We start from the raw sequence: 19,707 nt of genomic DNA, 5'->3' as shown, positions 1-19,707 counted from the left end.
GTAGCATCATAAAGTGGGAGCTGAAAAAAAAAATTATAGAGGAAATATAAATAAAAAGGTATTCATCATGCCCATAGGCAATAAAAGAACAGGAAAGAAGGACGACAACTAACATGCTAAGGAGAGCTAAATCTGATTGCGGAAATTAGCTCAGCAGGCCATAGGAGTTTTTTTAGGAGTTTAAAGAGTTTTTTTTGATATGCATTGTATCAACTAAAAGGAAGAATAATTATGGAAGATAGCTTTAATCAGTGTTGATGGTAGGAGATGATTGCACATTTTCATAACACACAGACTGACAATAGTGGGATTAGAGAGCATGTCAGTCTGTGTGTTATGAAAATGTGCAAGGGCAGTGCCTCAACTAAGCTGTTTGATTTAAGTCTCGGCTCTGGAAAGTTCAAAAGGGAATGGAAAGAGGACAAGATAATTCCAATATATAAAAGAAGCTACAAGACAGAATTAGCAAATTATAGACCAGTTAATATCTTAGGAGTACTGGTTAAGGTATTTGAAAAGTCAGATAGTTAACAACAGAATTCAGAAATGGTGGAAGGGAATATAATACTCTATGGTGGACAGCATGGGGTTGTGAAAGACAGGGCCTATCATAGTAATATACTCACATTTTCTAAAAGAGAGAGAGACAGCTGAGTTGGATAAGGGAAATGGTTACACCGTGATACTACTGCACTAAGCTGGAACAAATGGAAATGGATATGAAGTTGCTGACATGGATAGATGATGGAGTGGTGGCTGACAGATAGGACCAAAGGGTAATATATATGGTGAGTAGAATCAAGGAGAATGAAGATGATTAGTAGAATGACTTAGGGCTCTATAGTATCTACTGTTTAATTTGTATATTAATGATATAGGGAATGATTTGAGGAGTATTCAGTTTGCTGATGATGCAAATCTGAGGGGGCAAAGACAGTAATTAATGGTGATGTTAGAGATATCCTGAAAGATGATTTCAATAAACTGGCAGTGTGAGAAAAGGATAATGATTATCAGTTTAATGTAGCAAAATGTAAGGTTAGGTTACATTTTGGGATGAAAAGATCACATAATGTATATTATACTGATGGTACTGGATTGCAGGATATGTAGGATTTGGGGATGATGGTAGATGGAGCGCTAAAGGTCAGCGGGCATACTGTAAAAGTTGGCAAAATAGTTCAAAGGATTATTAAATGTTGAAAAACATATTGACAAGTAGAAATAGGGAGGTTATTATCTTTATAAGGCTGTGATATGACTATCATGGTAATATCATATTATAAGGTTATGATATGGCCATATGACTACTATACACAGATTTAGTCACCTGAGTTTCTTAGAAATGAGAAGGTGATGGAGAAGATCCAAGGATGAGTGACCAAGATGGTGACAAGTCTGTAGAATGCTCTATAAGGTTAGATTGAAGGCATGTGAGTGCAAAGCTTAGTTGGCAAGCAGAAAACAAATGACCGACAGAAACTTTTATGTTTCTAAAGGGGTTCTATATGAATGATACAAAATAAATTTTTCAACGTGATGAGCAGAGAAAGAATTAGGGATCAGGGCTAGAAATTGTGTAAAAGTGATTAATAAAGGTGTTAGTACTAGATTTTTTGCTTGCAGCATGGTGAATGATTGAATGGATTACCAAAGATAGTTGTAATCTCTGACAGTTAATGAATTTAAGGAGAGGTAGATACTGGGTAAATAATGGCTAGTGTAAGACTCCCACCATTTTTGGATTCCATGGAGATTCCTGTAATAATAATAATAATAATCAGCAGAAAGCTACTGAGACTATAAATTAAAGATGCCAAGAAATTATATTCTTGGTTTCATCCTTTATCCAATTATAAGCAAACAAAGTTTGCACGTGAAATCACTTCATGATTGGGCTATGAAGGTGTTCTGAAATGTTATCAGAGTAACAATGAAAAAATGAATTTATAATTTCAAAATTATTTTTATTTTTCGACATAATCTCCCTTAAGACTAATACATTTATTCCAGTGATGCTCCAACACCGTTATCCTACCCTGTAGTAGTTCTCAGTAAGATCTGCAAAATACCCTTCTACAGCTGCAACCACCTCTTGATTCGAAGAAAAACATTGACCAGCAAGAAAGAGTTTTAGTTTTGGGAAGAGAGAGATAGAAGTCAGAAGAAGCCAAATCTGGGGAATAGGGTGGATGTTCCAATAATTCATAGTGCAGGTCCCTTAATTTTCCCCATTGCCAAAACACTTTTGTGGGCAGGTGCATTGTCCAGATAAATGATGATTTTTTCCTTCTGCAAACCAGATCTTTTCTCACGAATTTTTTGTCCAGTCTGGTTAAAAGATCGGAATAATATTCCCTGGTTATTGTTTTACCCTTTTCAAGATAATTAATAAACGAAATGCCTTTAGCATTCCAAAACACCGATGCCATGACCTTTCCTGCTGATGGAACCGACTTTGTCTTCTTTGGAGCTGAGCAACCGGCTTCTGTCCACTGTTTTGACTGCTCATCCATAATAATAAATCCATAGTAATAAATCAATGCACAAAATCAGTTTTATTTTTATTAATGTGCTCCAAGCACTGATCAGATTTTCATGCGAGTGCATTTTTGATCTGCTGTGAGCAAGTGTGGCACCTATCTTCCCTGGTTATTGTTATTGTTATAAGCTTTTTCATATGCAATTCTTCATGCAAAATATATCCTACGCATTCTTTTGAAATGCCTATAGCCTCAGCAATTTCATGCACTTTGAGTCGCCAGTCATCCAATACCATATCATGCACTTGATCAATGATTTCTGGTGTTGTTACAGTTTTTGGACATCCTTCACGTGGATCATCTTCAAGGCTGTTACAGTCATGTTTAAACTAGGTAGCCCATTTCTTAATTGTCGAAAATGAAGGAGAAGAGTGCCCATAAACTTTTATGAACTCCGAATGAATTTCTTTTGGCGATAAACTTTTTTTTACTCAATTTTATCCATTTCAAGGGATACAGACAACACTTTTGCTTCAGACAGCTGTATAAAACAAACTACTTGACAGAATGACTTGCAATTTCACATGAATGCTTATGACAGATGTACCAACTTTGAAAAAAAATCTTGCTGATAGTGTTCCCATCTATGGTCGAGGCCGAGAACTTTTCCGACCACTTTCATACTTGTATATAGAGGTTAATGACTTCACCTTAACTGCCTTAGTGTCTCATAATGCAATGTACATATCCTTACAGACATATATAATGCTATATATTATGGTAAGGGCCACCACCAAGACTGGTTTCAACTTTTATTGAGGAAACTTCAGTGGCAGCCAGACCCAGAAGTGATACCAAGGTTGAAGTAATGCAGAAGTCATATTTCCATATGGGATACTAATGCAATTGATGTGAAGTGATTAATCTCTATGTACAAATAGTCCAGTCATGAAGTGACTTCACATGCAAACTTTGTTTGCTTATAATTGGATAAAGAATGAAACCAAGAATATAATTTCTTGGCATATTTAATTTATAGTATAACCAAGTGAAAAAACTTTCAACTGCTACTGAGACTGTTAAGCCGAGTTCCATGGAGATGCCCACAGCTACTGAGGACATAAAGCCTAACCATACCTTAAATCATGGGAAGACTTTGGTAATATTATTATTATTATTATTTCATTAAATATTTCATTAAATAAATGTCAATTCCTGGGCCTTTGTTTGGTTTGATTTGATTTCATCAAATCAAACCAAACAAAGGCCCAGGAATTGACACCATTAGACCTAAAGATATTAAGCAACATCCCCATATCATCCCCAAAATACAGTAAATTTTTCAGAAGGAACAACATAACTCTTGGAAGATTTTACAGACATTAACGTGCCTCAGATAAAAACAAAATTGTCATGGCAATCTTTATTGACTCGACTAAAGCATTTGACAGACTCATACATGAAACCTATTAGGTTTCATGTATGAGTGTGTGATGTTGGAATAGGTCGCCTCTGCTCGCGTGCTTTAAAAATTACCTTCAAAACAGAAAAACAAATCACATGCATTGGATCAATCCATAGTAAATAGTTACCAGTAACTTGTGGAGTGTCACAGTTCTCTTCCCAATTCTATTCAACATAGTGTATATATATATGCATGATATTAACCAGCTACCTTGCAAAGGCAAGATATTCCAATATGCAGATGATACAGCTATAGTATCCATCCATGATAACCCAAATAAACATGCAAGATGACATACATCTGCTCATTGATTGGCTCACCAAAACTCTCCATACACCCTAAACTCTGATAATTCGAAATTAATGATACTCATAATTATTATTATTATTATTATTATTCAGGCCTCCAAGGAGTCAAAAGACTCATCTTTTGACTTAGGTCCCTCCTAAGACATAAAGTCTGTCAAGACTCATCGAGGGGAGGTCCCCCCCCTGAGAAACACAAAGTCTATCATATCACTCTTTAAACTCACTGACCATTCTCGCTCCCACCACTCCATCAGGCAATGCATTCCATGGCTCAACAACCCTCCACACAAAGAAACCACTCCTTACCCTCTTGCTCACAGTTTCCTTTCGTAACTTCCAGGGATGGCCTCTTGTCATCACTCCTTCCCGCTGTTCAACCAAGCGAAAGAACTCCCCAGTGTCAACCCTGTAACCACCTCTCAACAGTTTAAAAGTCTCAATCATATCACCTCTCCTTCTTCTATCCACCAAACTCTGCAGTCCACATTCTCTCAGCCGATCCTCATAACTATCCTTGTACAGTCCTGAAACCATCTTTGTCATCCGTCTTTGTATCCTTTCCACAGTTAATTTATCCCCTTCAAATCCTGGGGACCAAATCTGAGAACAATAGTCCAAGTGTGGTCTGATCAGAGACTTATACAACAGAATGATAACCCTCTTATCTCTGCAGGTCAGTGTCCTTCTCATAATAGCAGCAATCCTCTGTGTTACCTTCACCACCTTTGCAATATGTCCCCTAAACTTCAGGTTTCTATCAATCATCAACCCCAGATCTCTTGTCTCCCCTACTTCCTCCAGCATAACTCCTCCCATAGAGTATGCAGCATCCCATCGATGTTTCCCAAGCCTCAAGACCTTACATTTTGCTGCATTAAATTGACACCCCCATTCATTTGCCCATCTATCTAGCTTATTTAAATCCTCTTGCAGGGCTACCACATCTGCACTATTACTAATAATCCTTCCCAGCTTTGCATCATCTGCAAACAACTGAATATCCCCCTGCACTATATAAATCCACAAAGTCCATGTGATAATAAATATATAAGCATCCAACATATAAAACACACACAGAACAGTAAAACCACTACTATCACTCATGCTGAAGCAATACAGTACCTTGGAATTTACCTTGATACAGATATGAGGCTGGAATAGCCACATAAGGCATCTACAAAACAAACTCCAGACAATAACTAGCAAATTTACAAGTTTAAAGACATAGTTCCTACACACAAAAAAAACATTAACAGAAAGCACTATATTAATATCATTACAGTGCAAAATGATAAAGTTGATATTTTGGGAAGAAACAGACAATACAGGCTTTATACACACTCAAATGGCAGTAATTGTCATTTGAGTGTGTATAAACACAAAATACTAACAGCAAAGCACTTATGTCACTATGCAGGTATGCTAAAATATTACTTTGATGAAGTAATATTTTACTTCATCTTATATTATTATAGGATAGCCAGAAATACATATCATATTACAAGACCTCAGACAACTAATTATATCATGTATAAATATAATAATCACTATGGAAAGACCACTCACAGCTATTCCAGGTATGGTAAATATGCTGACTTTCGAAGACAGAAAACCTTACAAACCAGAGTGGCATAAAAAGGGGGCCATCAAGGGCATACTATGAACAAGAAATATGCACCCTACACACATTAAATATATAATAATGAAATGCAACATATTAGTTGAGGTTTTTCAGTTTTCAGTAATGCATCATGGTATTTCCTAGTTATTTTGTGTGTGTGTGTGTGTGTGTGTGTGTGTGTGTGTGTGTGTGTGTGTGTGTGTGTGTGTGTGTGTGTGTGTGTGTGTGTGTGTGTGTGTGTGAATCTGTTATCCTATAGCTGTGGTAGATATCAAATCTATCAAGCATCAGATAACTTCCAACACAGCAATGAAACCAATGAACAATAACTAACTGGTGTTATACTTCGATAAGTTTAATAAAAACTTCAAGGATGCAAGCAGAAACATTACAGCTCAACTGGGATCAATACAAAACACTATACATATATATATATAAACTAATATATGTATACGTATATTATAAAGAAATTATAAGTCAAAGATGCCAAAAAATTATACGAGGGTGGTCTGAAAAGTTCTCGGCCTCGACCATAAATGGCAACACTATCGGCAAGATTCTTTTTTTCCTAAGTTGGTACATCTGTCATAAGCATCCATATTAAATTGCAAGTCATTCTATCAAATAGTTTGTTTTATATAGCTGCTGTCTGAAGCAAAAGTGCTGTTAGTATCACTTGAAATTGATAAAATTGAGTATTGTGCAGTTATAAAATTCTTTGTAAAAGAAGGTTTAACACCAAATGAAATTCATTCAAAGTTCATAAAAGTTTATGGGCATTCTTCTCCTTTGCTTTCGACAATTAAGAAATGGGCTGCCGAGTTTAAACATGGGCGTATCAGCCATGAAAAGTATCCACGTGAAGGACGTCCAAAAAGTGTAACCACACCAGAAATCATTGATCAAGTGTATGATATGGTATTGGATGACTGGCAAGTCAAAGTGCGTGAAATTGCTGAGACTATAGGCATTTCAAAAGAACATGTAGGATATATTTTGCATGAAGAATTGCACATGAAAAAGCTTTGCACAGATGGGTGGACTTGCTCACAGCAGATCAAAAATGCACTTGCATGAAAACCTCTGAACAGTGCTTGGAGCGTTTTAACAAGAATAAAATTGATTTTGTGTGTCGGTTTATTACTATGGATGAGACTTGGATTCACCATTACATGCCAGAATCCAAACAGCTGTCAAAACAGTGGACAGAAGCCAGTTGTTCAGTGCCAAAGAAGACAAAATCAGTTCCATCAGCAGGAAAAGTCATGGCATCGGTGTTTTGGGATGTTAAAGGCATTTTGTTTATTAATTATCTTGAAAAGGGTAAAACAATAACTGGGGAATATTATTCTGATCTTTAAACCAGACTAGACAAAAAAATCTGTGAGAAAAGACCCGGTTTGCAGAAGAAAAAAGTCATTTTTCTTCAGGATGATGTGGTGCACCTGCCCACAAAGGTGGCAATGGATTCACCATTGCCACCTCTGTGGGCAGGTGAATCCATTCATTTCCCATTTTGGCAATGAGAAAATTAAGGGATATGCACTATGAATTGTTGGAACATCCACCCTATTCCCAAGATTTGGCTCACTCTGGCTTCTATCTCTTCCCCAAACTGAAACTCTTCCTTACTGGTCAGGGTTTTTCTTTGAATCAAGAGGTGATTGCAGCAGTAGAGGGGTATTTTGCAGATCTTACTGAGAAACACTAAAGGGACAAGATAATGGTGCTGGAGAATCGCTAGAATAAATGCATTAGTCTTAAGGGAAATTATGTTAAAAAATAAAAATAATTTTGAAATTATAAAGTCATTTTTTCATTGTCAGGCAGAGAAATTTTCAGACCACCAGCATATTCTTGGTTTTTCACCCTTTATCTAAGTGTGAGCCCTAAGGACATACCATGAATGAGAAATATGCATCCATTATACCTTACAAACTTAATGAAGGGCACAGTATGTCCTTTGCATACACTTGGGCATACCAAGAATATAATTTCTTGGCATCTTTAACTTATAACCAAGCGAAAAAACTTTCAACAGTAAAGAAATTAGAATGTTATTTATTGTAAACAACAGAATTTTATCAAAGTTTCATTGTTCGTATACTTAAGATTACAATGTAGATACATGTAACTTAGCTTTATGTTCTTGTATGCAGATATGTACATACACTGGTGTCCAAACTAAGGATGAACACTATTTCTGAAGATTGCAACTGCAAATTCAGATGAATCGGCTTGTGGCAATTTATCTAACTGACGATTTTGAGTAGAAATTTTAGAATTGTGCTCAAAGAGATCACATGGCAGCACTCAATAGGATAAAAGGCAAAAGACTGGCTAAGCGAATTGTGTTTGAAGGAAGCTCTTTTAGTGAAGGAATAAAGTTGCAAACTTGGATGTCTTGTAATGTCTCAAAGACATCAACAAGATGATTTCAAGTGGGGAAGAATTACTGGAAAGCTTGAAGAATGTGCAAAATTACTGATATTGCCAGAGAGTTTGGAATTTTACATAGCATTGTATCCAGGCTCTGGACAGCAATTTAAACGTTTGCAAACAGGTCGCCCTTTCTCTATCATGGAGCATGAAAACAGATTTTGGATTATAACAGTAAAACATAATCGAAATACTACAGTTGGTCAGCTTGCAAGTCAACTCCATTCAAGAACTGGTACATGGATATCTCGGCAAATTGTGGCATGTCGTTTGCGACAAGTAGGCCTATAGCCTGGTCCCTTTATCCACAGCTCATTGTAGAGCATGATTATTCAGTGGTGTTGTACTCATAAAAATTAGACAAGATACAAATGGGCTAATGTATCCTTTTTCAATGAGAGTCGTTTAAGTCTTTCCTCCAATTTTAGACGAAACTTGATCTGGCATGAAAGTGATACTGCATACCATCACAAGAATGTTCTTGAAAAGGATAGATACAGTGGTGCTGGAGTCATCATGTGGGAAGGCATTATGCTTAATGGATGCATTGAGCTAGAAGTGCTGGAAAAAGGAAATTGCATTCCACCTGTGCAATTCCAGCATAGGTGGAATGTAACAGGATAGCCTCATGTGCCAATAGTAGCTTGAGAAATAAGAGGATATATGGTATATTACAGATTCGGAGTATGAGGATAGATATTATTATTGTTATTATTATGCGACACCTCCAGGGAGTCCAAAGACTCATCAAGGAAGAATGTGCCAACAGCATTGAACGATTGATTCCCTTACAACTACTAACTGCGCTCAAACTTGCTTAACTTTTTTTCATGAGCCATTAGTAGCAGAGGCTCTACCAATCAACCAACCTTTAATGGATATAAGAATACTGGCAATGCATGGGTTTTTATGTATACATGTGCTGGGAGCATTAGGAATAAAGGGAATGAGTTTGCAGCATTGACTAATTCTGTCTTTCCGAAGGTTGTTGGTATCAGTGAAACTAGGTTAACTGAGGAGGATGGTCTAACAGGGATAAAAATTGAAAAATAGCATATTTTGGCAGGATATGGAGGGTACACATGGTGGGGTGGGGGGGGGTGTTACTCATGATAAGAGATGAATTAAGTCCCTCTCAGGGTGGAGAATCATAGTGGAGATAACAATAATAGCTTTGAGAGCATATGGGGTGGGAATGATATTTATAAGACAAGATATTAAGTCCAAGGAATATAAATATAACTCATGATGAGCAGAAAATGTTAGAGGGACCATGTAGTCTGTGGCATAGCTGGGGGGGGGTCCACCCCAGGCGGCACTTTGAACCTTTTTGAACTTTTGCAGTTAATTCTAAAATACAGTCTCAAGAACTCAGTTCCAAATATTGTAATACTACTGCGAATTTTCCTCACATTGCAGTAAGTGTTGCTAGTTGTGAGAGGAGTTTTTCTAAATAAAATTTGATTAAGAATTAAATTACTATGTAATAAACTTCGCCAATGTCATTGACGATTTTGCTAACAGAAAAGCAAGAAAAATAACATTTTAGAATGATGAAATTAAAGTTTTAATTTATTTCCCTATACGTCTTTTTACTTTTTGTAGTATTTTTGGTGTGTGTTGAGAGGGGTGGCAAACTCAGGGACCGCCCCAGGTGGCAACAGCTCTAGCTATGCCACTGCATGTAGTCCTGACCATGGATGAATAGGCATGTGGAATTATCAAAACAAAAAGAATTTATGTGGAATCATAAGGCAGGCAACTATCAGATTTTAGATCTAAATGAGATAGCCAAAGATTATGGTATGATAATATCAACAGAAAAATCAAAAACTATGGCCTTTAAAGGACAAGATTCAGCAAGAACTAAAATAGTAATAGATAACAAGATCTTAGAACAGGTGAATTCATTTAATTACCTAGGGTGTATGATCACATATGAAAATGAAAAAGATATAAACGTAAAAATTGCAAAATATTTAAAAATAACAGGTGTAATTAACTCTATATTTAAACCAAACCTAGTTCAAAAACAAACCAGACTAAAAGTATACAATACATTAGCCCTACTAGTCTTAACGTATGGAAGCGAAATCTGGACAATAAAGCAAAAAGACAAACAAAGATTAATAACAGCAGAAATGAATTTTATGAAAAAAAACTGCAAAGGATACCCTATTTGATCACAAAAGAAACAAAGAAATTATGAAAGAATTAAACCAAGAACCAGTAATAGAAAAAATTAAAAAATATATACACAAATGGATGGAACATGTTCAAAGAATAAAAACAGAAAGATTACCAAAACAAGCCTTGAAGTACAAGCCATTAGGAAAAAGAAAACCAGGATGTCCTCTTAAATGATTCAATGATGACTTCTAAAGCCAGAACAGGCCATGCTAGGCCTAAATCCTTGATATGCATGATGATGATATTAAGTGAGATGTTGCTACAGACCAAGGAATATAAATATAACTCATGATGAGCAGAAAATGTTTAGGGTGACCATGTTGTCCTGACCATGGATGAATAGGCATGTGGAATTATCAAAACAGAAAGAATTTATGTGGAATCATAAGGCAGGCAACTATCAGATTTAGCAATACAATGGTGAAAGAATTTGAAGGACGAGGGGTCATTAACACATAGGAGATACTTAAGAAAATATTGTTGACAGCAATGGCAAATTGTATATTTCAAGTGAAGAAGATAAAGCAATTTCAAGTCAAACAGATGACAAAAGAAATAAAAGAGGAATTACAGAAAGAAAAGAGATTATGGAAGGCATATATAAACAGAGGTGGAGACCAGTTGCATCAGGAATATAGGACTCAAGCTAGGAAAGTGACAAGTATTGTGATGAGAGAAAAATTAGAATAAGAGGAGACTGGCACTGCAATCCAAGGAGAATCCCAAGAAGTTTTTTTGCTATGTAGCAAGTAGGTGGAAAAAATGATGGTGGATGGATTTCCTTGCTGGATGGAGATTGGAATCAGATGACCAAAGTGGATGATGTAGTTGAACTATTTAATGATCACTTTATTAGAATGTTCCATCCTGGTACAGTAGGCTTTATTCCTAGAAGGATACTGAGTATGCTAAATGTCAATAAGGTAGGGGCACTAGAAGGAATTTTGCCATGTGTTTTAATGGAATGTGCTATGAAACTGACTGTGCCATTAACTTGGCTGTTTAATTAAAGTCTTACAATGAGACAGGTTCCTGGAGAGTGGAAGGAGTGTAAGATAGTACCATTGAATAAGGGTGGCAGCAGAACAGAGTTATCAAACTATAGGCATGTCTGTATTTCTTCTGTAGTTGTTAAGATTTTGGTGATATTAGTTAAAACTTATAAGAATTGGGCAGATGAGGGCAATATTATTTATGCAGACCAGCATGGATTTGTTAAAGGGCACTCATGTTTTAGTAATTTTTTAACCTTTTATAACAAAGCAATAAAAAAAGTATGAGAGAAAAGCACACTGTCTTTTTTTTTTTTTTTTGGATTTTTCAAAGGCATTTGATAGGGTGCTGCATGACAAGTTGATTTTTATGTTGTAACCTATGGGTCTGGATATCAGGTTGGTGAAATGGATTGGTGATTGGTTCTCTGGCAGATATGACAGAATTATATATGGGGAGAAGCAGTGTTAGACAGTGGAAAGGTTACAAGTGGATGTTGAAAGTTTTTTCACTTGATTACAGTATAAATTAAAGATGGCAAGAAATTATATTTTTGGTTTAATACTTTATCCAAGTGTAAGCAAACAAAGATTGCATGGGAAGTATCGTCACAACTGGGCTACTTATATATAGAGATTAATGACTTCACATCAATGGCCTTAGTATCCTGAAAGTTTATTTTACACTTGGTTAGACTATAATAAATTTAGTTTAATCCTTTATCCAAGTGTGAGCAAACAAAGTTTGCGCCTAAAAATATTTTCAGGACTGGGGTAAGGTAGTACAACACCAGGCAACTCGTAGCAAAGGTGGACTAAGCTAACATCACTTCTATCTAAGTATCTCCCATTGCATTATGGGTATGGGAGATACTATAGTTACCTTACCCCAGTCCTAAAGATATTTTCAAGTGCAAACTTTGTTTGCTCACACTTGGATAAAGGATTAATCTAAATTTATTATGGCATTAGTATCCCATAATGCAAAGCATAGATCTGTTATGAAACTCAATAAAGGTCAAATATGGTATGGACAGTGGCTCTACCCATAATGGATAGCATTACACAAAACCCAAAGGATGTGTGCTTTGCATTATTGGATACTAAGAAAATCGATGTGAAGTCATTAGTCTCTATATACAAGTAGCCCAGTTGTGAAGATACTTGTACTTCATGTGCAACACTCGAATAAAGGATTAAACCAAGAATATAATTTCTTGGCATCATTAATTTCCTTCGATGAGTCTTTGGACTCCCTGGAGGTGTTATGTAATAATAGTAATAATAATTATAATTTATAGTTACAAGTGGAGTTCCACAGGGTTTAATACTGGGACCATTACTATTCAATCTTTATGCTTTATGTCAATGATATCATCACAGAACTACAGAGAGAGAGAGAGATGTTCAGTTGTTTATCAATGGTATGATGCTTGGGAAGGTTATTAGTAATAGTGCTGATGTTTCGGCTCTTCAAGAGAATTCGAATAAGCTGGAAATGTGGACAAATGAATGGGGATATGAATATCAGTTTAAAACAACTAAACATAAGGTTTTGAAATTTGGGATCCACAGTGGGATGCTTCATACTTACTTGGTGAGGTTATACTGGAAAAAGTAGAGGAAGCAATGGATCTTCGGATTGTGGATAGAGATTTGAAGTTCGGAGGACATATTGCAAAGGTTGTAAAGACATCTCAGAGAATTGCTGCAATGTCGAAGAGGATATTGACTGCAAGAGATAAAAGTGCACTGGTCCCATTGTATAAAAGATTTGATCAGACCATATCTGGATTTCTGTGCTCAGATCTGGTCACTGGTATTTGAAGGGGATGAAGTAACCTTCAAGAGGCTGCTGCAGAGATGGATATCAAAATTGATGTTAGGACTCTACAACATTGATTATGATGACAGACTGAGGTCATGTGGATTGCAGAGTTTGGTGAATATAAGGCAAAGGTAAGATATGATTGAGACATTTAAGTTGTTGAAGGGTTATTCACATGTTAACAATGAGGAGATTTTTCATATGGTGGAATGAGGGGAAGGAGCAAAGGCAAAGTGCAATCCCTTGAAGTTGCAAAAGCGAGTGGTGAGTAATAGGGTAAGAAGTAAGCTTTTTTTGCATGAAGAGTGATAGGAGTCTGGAATGCATTACTTGTAAGGGTGATGAACATATAGACAGTGATGAGTTTTGGTATGATAGACTTTGTGTTGACTTCTCATGGTGAGTCTTGTAACTGCATGGAGGTCAGGAAAATAATAATAATAATGAGCATAATAAGCCAATTGAGATTCAATCAAAGTTTTACTGAAGGACAGTTTCTCCTGTTAAAGGGCTAAGTAAAGTATCTTCTCTGATAAGTGCTTTGATTAAATCTTAAATGGATTAGTGAACCCAAATCTAAATTTCTAGTTACTATTTCTAAACTTCTAGAAACTTCCAGTTAATTATGATCCTAAAGTTCTAGAAACTAAAATCAGCTTAGTTTCTAAAACTTAAATTTAAACAATGACATTTCTGAAGCTACTTTTTAATAGCAAATCATGAGGAAGCATTTAAAAAATGTATATCACCTTGAAGTATTATCAAGTTCTCGTTATAATCAAATAATTCATATACTGAAGAAATACTTACTAAAGGTGTAAGTAAATTTTTCACTCCAATGGTTATCTCTTTACGTACACCATTTGGAAGCAGAATTTCATCATCTATGTTAAAGCTGGGGCAATGTTGTCTTCCTTTGATAAGTGAATTTTGAGGATTCTAAAATGCACACACAAAAGAAAACTAATATTTAAATGCATATTATAATCAGCTACATAGCAGCTATATATATATATATATATATATTACAGTTTATATATATATAAAAATCAGCGAAATATTAGCGTTAATAAAACATCTTTGTTGTTAAAAGTGTTTGTGGTGTTGTTAATACCGTGAAAAATAAGTCATGAATATATATATTACAGTTTATTATGCTTATTTAATCAAGTCACAATGAAACACTGAGATTTTAACATCATCAAACAAAAATAAAATCAATATTCACTACTCTTCAATAGCAAGAACGTGTGGAATGTAAATGATTGCAACTGAGATGAATTAACAATTATGCTAAAAATATCACTAATAATCATCAACCCTCCATAGACTCATAAGCATCATTATGGTAGGTTATCATCAATTGTCAATATCTTCATATCATGCTGGGTCTTCAACACATTCACCATTTTTGCGCTTAATATGCTCGCTGGCAGTTTAATCGGCTAAATATTTCAATTTCAAGTAAAAATATCTCCTTCCCTCCCCACCCTTCCAGGAGTGATTACTGTTTTTTGTTCTTCACCTTCCATTCAATGGATAATCTCTGCATTCATCTGGTAAAATCCTTTATAATGCTTATCATTCATATCACTAACCCTCTGTCCATAAAGATCGCTGTAGTTCTAAAAACTCCCATGTGTGAGTGACAAAAAAATCTTTTTCCCTTCTATTTATCATACTTAGCTGATGGCATTCCTGAGTATTCAGTTAATATTTCAGCATACCAATATTATGGACTCTTTCTTTAGTATTATCTCTTACCTTAGAGGGTTTGTGATTCAAAATTGACTCCTGTTTTGTGTTCCTTTTTACCATATATATATTGTTTTACTCATATTTATCCTGCATCTTTGAAATTTACCCCATTCCATATATTCCTGAAAAATAAGGTTGACAAATATTAACCATCTATCAATCCTTTTTTTAAGTCATGGAAAAATCCATTAACAGCTGCCATTTATGTTACATCAAAACCTCTCAACTAATAAACAAACCATAGTATGGATCCACTGCTACCAATCAAAGAGGATCTTCTTGATGTAATATCTTTTTGATATGATATAATGTCTCCCACTTTTGGAGAAATAAAATAAAGTTCAGGGAACTCATGTGGTTGGTCTTGATATAAAAAGATCTATTAAGTCAGCTCCACCATATGGTCTGTCAATCTGTCTTTTCATTATCTTTCCATCTCCATAGCACAGTTGGAAGAATGATGGGGACAATGTGCCTTTTGAGTGAAAAAGACCTGAGATGAATTCTCATTGTGATGAGAGGAATCTTTACTTGAGTTTTTTTCAACTGAAGGCAAGTTAGATCTCATATGGAGGTAACATGGTTTCCCCATCCTGAAACTGGGTTTTTCATCATAAACAGGCAAACTACAAACTAGCTAAAGAACACACATAATTAACAGGCAAAAATGCAATTAGTGGGTGATAGATGACATAATATGTAGATGATGGTAGATTTATGTAGTGAATTGATGGATGGTTGATGATATAGTGTGCAGATGATGTTGAATGCTCCCCTGTGATGAGCTTTGGACTCTCATATACCAATAATAAAAATAATATCTCATATAGGATACCATGGTGCTCTTTTCCTCCTATACATCAATAATCTCCTCATTATCAAATTCCTGATGTGTATCTTGAGGGAAGGAGGGGGTATGTACAGAATATTGTAATAGCACTACATGAAAGTTTACTTCATTACCAACTTCCTATCAACAAGTTTCCTCCAAAATAACCTGTTATCTCTCAAGACTCCAATATTGTCAGATCATACATTTCAGTCTTCTAAGGGACTTTTTACTCACTGAAGTGATCATATCATTTCAGTAGGAGAGGAAAGGTTCTTTCCTCTCCCACTGAAGAGGAAAGGAAAAGTTCTTTTATCTCTGTTCAAACACTCTGGAATGTTAACAATATCAAGATCCTTCCTAATATCCTCATTTTTAATATGATTCTGCCATTGTTCTGTTGACCTAATCTTTCTCAGAACTTTCACACCAGAGGTCTTCAATCACTGATCAAGTATTTTGTTTCTAATCCTGCTGTAAGATCCATAAGTTAAAATTGGATCCATAAGTTAAAACCATTTCCATATTTAGTTTGCTACCTTCACTAAAAATTTCACCTAAATAGCTGAAATGTTTACTTGTTCCACAGGTTCTCAATTCAGGATGCAGTTGATGTTTTCAATTGCTTCACTATTTTCAGTGTTTGACTTTCTATTGCCTCCCTCGACACCGCAAGGTAAAAGAGGGTATAAGGAAGATGAGATGAGATGAGATGAGACTTTTTATTGCTGATTTTCATACCTTATTACAGCAGTTATTCAATTTAATTAGGGAATACTGCAGACTTGTACTGGATTTATTTATCAATAAAACATTATCTGCATAAAGTGAGAGATATAGATGATGAACAGTATTGAAGATAATGTGTACCATTGTCTCACACCAGAATTAACATAAAACCATCTTCCTTTACCTCCTTCAATTCTAACTGCTGACTTACAACTTCAATATATATATATATATATATATATATATATATAAATCTTCCATAGCTCAGTCAGTATAGACAAAGTCGTTTGGTCAGAAAGACCTGAGTTTGATTCCTTTCAGTGATGTGAGGAACCTTTATTTGGTTTCTTTCAAACGAAAGGTGAGTTAGCCAGACTCATATGGAGGTAGGGGATTTTTTTACCCATAAATGTGAGTTTTTCGTCCCCCCCAGCACAGGCAAACCGGCCCTGTGAACACACATGGATTACAGTCATGAATACGTCCCAGCCGATCCGGTCACAAGCCTGGATAAAATTTGGGGGGGGGAGCAACGTTGTCATATGCCTTTTCCAGATATACAAAACTTAAATACAATATCCTTGTTATATTCCCATGATTTCTCAACTATTTGTCTTAATGTGAAAAAACTGATTTTAACAATTTTCTATTTGGCTTGAATATCAAACTTTAGCAACAGTGAGGTGGTATCCATTTATCCATCCATACTATTTATTATGGACAGATAAATGCTAACCTGTTTAAATCCTCTTGGAATGCCAGGGCTCTTCATAATTCTTCTTCATAACTTTCCCTAATCTAGAAACAACTGAATGTACTTATACTCATAGAAAGCACTTCTTTTTTTTTTTTTTTAATTCCTCATTTTTATAAAACAAGAGTATATAAATTTAAACAATTCTAACTACAAAATCAGCAAAATGAAATATATCAGAATGAAATATACTATTATTTCATACAGAGTATGAAACAACAGTACAAATATTTATAAGAGCTATGTTTTGTTTAATTATATTGTTAAGTGCCTTGCTATTTGTAAGTGAGCAAGAGGTATATGGAGAATTGAGCAAAATTGATATAAATAAGGCTGTGAGACTTGATAAATCACCACATACTTTAAACTTTAAAGGAATGTACCAAGGAGTTGGCATTTGTTTAATATGAGTCTTACACTGGGTCAAGTTCCAAAGGAGTGGAAGGAAGGCAAGATTGTAGCATTTCATAAGGATGGTGACAGAACTCAGACATCAAGTTATAGGCCAATCTGTGTGTCAGGTGTTGTGTTAAAAGTTGGAGAAGTTAGTGAGAACCAGGATCCCAAATTGGATTGATAACAGTGGTATTATCTTTGATGGACAGAATGGATTTCCTAAAGGGAAGTCATGTTTTAGTAATGTACTTACTTATTACAATAAAGTGATGGCTTCACTGGACAAAGGAGATGGATATACAGTAGTATACTTAGATTTTGCAAAGGTGTTTGATAGATTACCGCATGATAAGTTGATAGTCAAACTAGAGCAGATGGGGTTAGATATTATTTATTTCTCTTAGATCTGGGGGTGATAGTGGATAAGGATCTGAAATTTAGGGGACACATAGCCAAAATTGTGAAAACAACACAAAGGCTTCTGGAAATGATACGGAGGACACTGACTTGCAGAAGTAGGTAGATTCTCCATTGTATAAGGTTTTGATTAGGCCACACATGGACTATTGTGCCCAGATTTGGTCACCTGGTTTTCAGAAGGATGAAGAGATGTTGGAAAGAGTCCAGAAGCAACTGACTAAGGTAGTTTCTAACCTCTGGAATGTCTAGTATGAGGAAAGATTAAAAAGATGCAACTTGCAGAGTCTGGTGGACAGGAGGAAGAAGGCAGATACGATAGACCCTTTACTAACTTGTAGGTCTCTATCATATCTGCCCTCTTTCTCCTGTTATAGGATCAATGCTGGAGAGGTTCTACAGAAAATAGTGGGAGATAAGAGGGAGAACCAGAGGTCATCCCTGGAAACTGTTTAAAGAGGGTGTGAGTATGGGAGTGAGAAGCAGGTTTTTTTCATGCAGAGTTGTGAATGATTGGAATACCTTGCCTGAGAGTGTGGTGTCTGCATAGAATTTGAGTGTGTTTAAAGCATGGTATGATGAGCTGTGTGTATGATAAAAGGACCTCCTAGATGAGTCTTTGACTCCATGGAGTTTGGGTAGTAATAATAATCATCATAATAATAATAATAGATTAGTACATTAGATTGGAAATTGGCTGTCTGATAGATATCAGAGTTGTGTAGGCAGGGAGCAATATCTAAGAAGAGAAAAGTCACTGGTGTGCCTCAGGGGTCTATTAGTCCATTACTGTTTAAAAGTTAAGGATATTGGATTAAATTTGAATGGGGATATTCAGTTGTTTGCAGATTATGTAGAGTTGCAAAGAACAATGAGGAGTAGAGCAGATGTGGCCTTACAAAAAGACTTGAATAGATAGAGTGAATGAGTACAGGAGTGGGGGATACCAGTTCAACATTGCAAAATGTAAAGTTTTATAATTTGGGAAATAAAGATGGGATGTAGAATTTACACTTGGTGGGGTTATATTGTTGGGAGTGGAGGAAATAAAAGATACTAGGTGATGGTGGATAAGGATCTAAATTTTAGAACACCTGTTTCCAAAATTGTGAGGACAACAGAATGAATTCTGGAAATGATGAGGAGGACAATGACTTGTAGAAAAAAAGGAGATTCTTGTTCCATTGTATAAGGCCTTGGTTAGACCACTAATGGACTACTGTGCACATATTTGTTCACCTGGTTTTCAAAAGAACAAAGAGATGTTGGAAAGGTCCAGAGACAATTAACTAAGGTAGCTTCTGATCTCTGGAATGTTGAATATGAGGAAAGGATGAGAAGATGCAATTTACAGAGTCTAGTGCAGTGATGGTGAACCTTTTTACCCAGGTGTGTCAAACATCTTTTTTTTTTTTTTTAAATATTGACGTTGTTGATGTGCCACTTGCATACATGCATTATAAATTTAACTACTTATTCATAGATGGTGATTTGTACA

General features: G+C 35.6%; 1 protein-coding gene across 1 annotated transcript in view; it reads right to left on the bottom strand.

Annotated features, from left to right (window-relative positions):
* LOC150108311 (plexin-B-like) overlaps positions 1-19,707 on the bottom strand; it is a 331,489-nt gene that overhangs the window by 215,200 nt on the left and 96,582 nt on the right. Inside the window, exon 9 of the mRNA XM_090390442.1 lies at positions 14,137-14,265. Coding sequence (XP_090246568.1) covers positions 14,137-14,265 — 129 coding nt within the window. The remainder of the gene's footprint in view (positions 1-14,136; positions 14,266-19,707) is intronic.

This window comes from Typopeltis vanoorti, chromosome 3 (assembly GCF_054136105.1).
Source record: "Typopeltis vanoorti isolate ZY-2024b chromosome 3, IOZ_Tvanoo_1.0, whole genome shotgun sequence".
In the NCBI taxonomy this organism is placed as follows: domain Eukaryota; kingdom Metazoa; phylum Arthropoda; class Arachnida; order Uropygi; family Thelyphonidae; genus Typopeltis; species Typopeltis vanoorti.
This window is presented reverse-complemented; position numbering and strand designations above follow the sequence as displayed.